The sequence below is a fragment of the Protopterus annectens genome, chromosome 2.part1, assembly GCF_019279795.1.
Source record: "Protopterus annectens isolate FY-2018-M chromosome 2.part1, PAN1.0, whole genome shotgun sequence".
In the NCBI taxonomy this organism is placed as follows: Eukaryota; Metazoa; Chordata; order Ceratodontiformes; family Protopteridae; genus Protopterus; species Protopterus annectens.
The window spans coordinates 864,626,200-864,632,199 of NC_056729.1; the positions used below are offsets into that span (position 1 = coordinate 864,626,200).

The following is a 6,000-nucleotide window of genomic DNA, read 5'->3' on the forward strand; positions in this document are numbered from 1 at the left end:
TAAAAGAAGTCACTGAGTCATCATTTGTAGCACTTCCATTTAAATCCTAATATCATTATGGTGGAAAACCCCATCTCTTAATGTCTGTGAAATGTCTGGTTCTAAGATTATTTCAGTACAAATGTAAGTGCCCAAGTTCACAGTTGGCTGAAAACCACTGAATCGGTAACACCTAAACAGAATAGCTGGTAGAGATATTCGGGGTTTTCTTTTTGAGTATAATACGCCTATCTGTGTGTTATCAACATGAAAAAAACGAATTCTATGTTTTTGATTATACAAGAATCTTTTGCACAGACATCCAAGTTTTAACGTTTAGTGTATCAAGCCTTAGTATGGGCTAACATCATTGCCCAAGGACTAGACTGTTATGATGCAAATGAATTTGGTACATACAGGAACCCAGGTTTGAGTGCCACTGTGTAAGTCTAACTAAATCACATCGCATCTTTAGTCTTGTCTCAAAAAGAACTGCTTTATGGTCTTATCTACGTAAAAATAATCAGAAATAAAATAAACAAAAGAAACAATGACAGATCAAATAAAACATGTGTTGTATTAGAAAATTAATTTGGTTTCACACAAAACACTGTGTTTTCAAGTAGCACCTATTCAAGTCAATGACAATAATAATTCAAAGCAGTGGTACAAAAGCAAAACATAAAGCAGAAGGAGAAAATATTTTGGAGGTATTTTAAAATGGCAGTGATACTCAAGTATACATCAAGTGTATTATCCCTCTTTGCTTTCTGATCCTCCCAAAACTAGCCATAAACAATCCAGTGAACATTTATTTCAGAAAATAAAAAACTATAATAGAAACACACATGATTCTTGAGCTTTAAACATGTAGAAATCTGACAGCAGCATGCTACCTAATATGTTCACATTCATACAATATGTTCATAGTACAAAACAAAGACGTGAATTACTCTTCTATGCTCTAATATACTCATTGTAGATTGTTATTGATAAATACAAAATTCCTTTACTTACCCTACAACTGTAAGATCTAGGTTTGCCTTCAGATTACTCCTTCTTGGAGAATCCCTGAAATTCAGCCGAGAAGTAGGGTACTGGCAGGTCACACCAGGGAGACGTGGCTCACTGCCAACATGCATGAGTCTTCCAGGCAATCCCCAAATAAGGAAAATGCTAGGGACATCTTAAACTCTCACCCAGACATCTGCTGCTTTATACCAGGAAACAAAATTATGCATGGTAGCACAAAGAGAGAAAAGCATGCTCATCCACAAGCTGTGGCATGTGTGACTTGTAAAAAGACAGGAAACCAGTTTCCGTCAATCTCAGCTTCTTAGTGCATGGGACTGTGACAGCAGCCAGTAGTTATCAGTACTGCATCATCTTTCAGATGTTTGCTACTGAATTCTGGAGCTTTGGCACTTTTCCATTGTTTGTAAAAGAAATGACCTCTGTAAATATCCGCAAAAAAGTGACTAGAAGCAGGTGCCTGTGTTGTAGGAGAAAGCATTGCAGCAAATGCCTGCCCACACATTAAAGCTGTACACCACTGAGAAAGAGAGCTGTTTACTTCCTCTCTGATAGCACCCCTCCCACCAGCTTCAAGCTGAGCAGCATAGCAGCTGGAAGGCAACTGCTTCAGCCATCCATGAACAGATGGGAAAGCAATCGAGGTGGCACTGGTTAAAACAGAAATGCAGTACAGAGGTCCTGTTACTTGGAGCTATAAGCTTTGCCAGTCTGGTGCTAAACAAAAGAAATGGTACTGCAATAAACTTAGCACAAAAGCTGTTCCTTCGCTTTTCAAGGAGAGTCAGTCTTTAGCACAATTTATTAATTCCCTTCTAAAATAGCATGTGTAAGTGGCATGTATGTGGAAAAAGAAAACATGCATACAGCAGTATCCGCACTGTGTATGTTATGCATTTAATCTCCAGCTGTTAGTGATGGAGAGAGAAATGCTTCATTATGACTGCAATTTAATTATAAAATTCTTGTGTGATACAACTTTCTATGTTTGCTCCAGTTAAGATTACTTTAAAATGTAACACACTTGTGTCATGTTACTATTCAGATTAAACAGCCTGGATTATGATGTTTTCAGCTAAATGGTATGGCCACTCCCACAAGCAGTATGGTCATTCACCCATGAAAGTCACTGTGATATAAATAATGTTCCATTCAGCAGTTAATGAAGTGTACTGTGGAGTGTTACATGACTGGAAGAGCAATAGGGCAGTAATACATGATCAATCATTTGTTTTTCATGTAGCTATGCATTTGTACTAAGTTGTGGATCCTAGGACTAAATCCACCCTAGAAAACTGGGCAACCTTCAAAAACCACAAAGATAAGGTTTCATACAGCTCTCTCTCAATCTCTTTCTCTCTGTCTCTCTCTCTCTCTCTCTACATATATATATATATATATATATATATATATATATATATATTTATATATATGGATAGCTAGATAGATTGACATATATACAGATATATGTATGCGTGCGTGTGTGTGTGTGTGTGTGTGTGTGTGTGTGTGTGTGTGTGTGTGTGTGTGTGTGTGTGTGTGTGTACACACAAACGCACATGTGCGCAAGTGTCTCATGAAACAGCGAACAGTAATATGAACATACCTCTAAAGACTGTATACCTTAGAGTGAACGCTCATATGAGAGATCGCACAAATAGAACAAAATAATTTTTCCCTATATTTTTGCAGTGGGGCAAAACCCCCTGTACCATCCATTTCAGTAGCTGAGTCATTCACCATCATCATCATCAATCCCCTTTGTTCCATTTTCTACTTGGGGTCACGGTGTCATGTTAACTGTCTCTATCTCCCTTGATTTGATGCCACACTCCTGCCTTCTGTGACACTCATACCTAATTGACCTGATTGTCACAGATGTTATCTCACACAATCCATCCCCCTTTTTGCTGGATGCCCTCGTTTCCTCTTACCTTCTTCCATCTGTCCCAAATCTTTATCACCAGATTGTATTCTGCTTTTCTGCTCATGTGCCCATACCTCCGTAATCTGTTCTTTTTGATTTTTTTTCTGCAATTGGAGCTACTTTGGCTTCTGCTCTTATGTGCCCATTTCTTTGTCTGTTCCACTGTGTGCATCCTACAACCTTTCTCAGGCACTTCATTTCCATCACTTCTAGCTTTCTCAACTGCTCTGCCTTTACTGCCCAGGTTTCTACACCATACAGATGTACTGGTTGCACCACTGTTTTTTACACATCACTTTTCAGCTCCTTTAGCATTCTTCTGTCATATACTATACTTGAGACTCTATGCCAGTTGGCTGTAGCCGCTCTGATTATAGCTTTACCTCTTCATTCAGACTTTCCTTCTCCTCAACCAACCCTCCCAGATACTTTAAACTATTAACCTCTTCCACTATCTTCCCTTCTATCTTAACTCTTAACTTCTTCTGATTTCCCAATCTGCTGTCATTACCACTGTTAGTTTCATCCCATGTGCCTTCAGTTTTGCATTCCATCCCCTATCCTTTGCTGAAGTCCTTGATCAGTCTGCCTGTAATGCCATATCGTCTGCATACAGCAGCTTTGTGTATCTGTCCCCTCCGACCTGTTTACTAATGAACTCCATCACCAGTATAAATAGCAGTGGGCTCATAGCTGAATGCTGTTGCACACCCACTCTCACTGGAAACCCATGAGACCAAACACTTTGTACTTGAGTCATTGGGTCCTTGTACATAGCCTACACTAATTCTACCAGTGTTTGTAGGACTTTGAACCACTGTAATACTGCCCAAATCAGCCTTCTTGGGACCTTGTCATATGCTCTAGGAATGACCAGTTGGGCTCTTTCCTCATCTCAAGCTTTTTCTCAACTATCTGTCTCACTACAAACATTATGTCAGTTGTGCTGCATCCTGGTCTGAATCCAAACTGCTTATCTTGCATCTTACTTTCTACTACTGTGTGTATTTGTTTATCAGTCATATCCATTTATCAATTTGAGCCCCACATTCCCTGTCAATTATATATACTAACTCCAAGATCACACAACAGTTGGGTAAGGGCAAATTCCCTTACACCACTGTACCGTGATCTCATTCAAAAGACTGCTGGCAAAAATGTTCAGGTGGGGTATTGTGTAAAAAAAGTTCACTCACATGAACATTTGCTTTTTTTTCACTAGTAAAAAGCGTTTATTCATGTGATCGTTCACCCTTTCAGACTGTAACTATATATAACATACTTTGGTTAAGAAACTAGATGTTCAACAGGTGAGAGACATCAACAAGTCCAAGGACTGAGGAATAAGCCCCTTACCCATGTTATTGTACGATATTGGAGTTACTATATATAACTAACAGGTTGTGGGTGTGGAGTGGGGGGTGTTGGACGGTTGTTTTGCTTTTTTTTCTACCGTTTGCAATCGATGTTTTTACTATCAGTCTGCAGAAGTTTAGATTAACTTCAGTAAATGACTTTGTATCTATATATCTATCTAAATGGATAGATATAGATATCTATCTAATTTTCTACATACATATAGATCAATAGACATATATATATATATATATATATATATATATATATATATATATATATATATATACTGAGACCACAATCCCTAATTTTCAAAATGCTAAAAACTTATTTAACCGACTCTCACTATACCGAAATATCATATTGCTGAATTTCAAAATACCAAAGTTTAAGCTGCAGACTTGGCATGTTTTTCCCTTCACCTGTGAAATGGTTGTTTTAAAAAAGCATTACTGTAACTTAAATTGCCGACTGTAAGAATACTGTTAGTAGCGTAGAAAGTAGTGTTGTAATGTTTCTAAATGTGGGTATGTTTATTTAAATGTTTAGAAGAAGCATCTAAAGTGATATGGCTGACTTTGCATGTGCTCCTGGCAGTAGTGGAAGTGTTTACAGTACTGTAACATAAGTAAAGGTATATGCCCTTGTGATGACCGTGCCCTGGCCCAGCAATCAAGGAGCCTCAATCCTCACCACTAACATCAGGGAGGTTATCTCATAGAAGAGGAAAGGACAACTAATGCACACAGTAAAGTACAATTTCCCTTAAGTGCACACAGAGATCACAGTCAGTCTGGGTCTGGTTGCTCCCTTGCTCACCAGGTCCCCAATAAAACTCCCCACTGACACAGCTATAGAGTCCAGGTCTCAGCCTAGCTGGGCAAGCTAAAACCTCGAGTACCCTCTCTGTCCAACCAGTGCTTTGTGTCCCTGCCATGTAGCTGACACAATACACACACACTTTGAGATAAGTATTTATACAACTTACCCAGACCATACAATAGTAATCCCTGCCACCACTCAGCTAATAATATCAGCTACTAAGCCCTTAAAAGGGTGTCCAGTTATTACTGTGCAATATTATTATCCAATGGTAGCATGACTAACAGTCAAGGCTTACTTTAGAGTGCCTATTACAATAACCTCTATAAATATGCAGTGTACTCTCGAGCTTATCTCTACACAAACCAGCCACAGGTAGAAGGTTTTTAAAATAATTAATAATAAATAATTAAAACACAAGACAAAACTACTACACCACAGAGATATCTAAGAGTTCAAAGATCACACAGAAACTTAAAATAATACAGTAGGACAGGTCTGATTTCCAAGAAAAATACCTAATTAATCTTTACTAGCTTTAACTATTCCTACAGGAAATCACAGTGCTAGAAACTTACATGTGAGCTTAGGCAGAGTGCTGAGTTAGATATCCAAGATCAAAATGCTTCCCCAGTCTCTTGTGAGAAATAGTATTTAAATATTACTAGCAAACATGTCTCTAAGGCCCTCCCAAATTACATCATTTTTGACAGTTTTTCCCAGTATTCATATTGCATCATCTTAACACCTGGTCTGAGTTCTCAGGCCACAAACTGCATTATTTAGCAATCTAACACATGCTCAGAAACTTACAACAATAGAAGACATTTCACATGTATATTCTAACAGAAATCAGAACAATAAAGCACATTCCACATCTAAAT

General features: G+C 38.2%; 1 protein-coding gene across 1 annotated transcript in view; it reads right to left on the reverse strand.

Annotated features, from left to right (window-relative positions):
* The window catches only part of FAM149A (family with sequence similarity 149 member A), a 641,502-nt gene extending 639,987 nt beyond the window's left edge, over positions 1–1,515 (reverse strand). Inside the window, exon 1 of the mRNA XM_044062512.1 lies at positions 997–1,515. Within this exon, the coding sequence (XP_043918447.1) occupies positions 997–1,121 (125 nt within the window). The 5' untranslated portion in view covers positions 1,122–1,515. The remainder of the gene's footprint in view (positions 1–996) is intronic.
* Between the last annotated feature and the right edge of the window lie 4,485 nt (positions 1,516–6,000).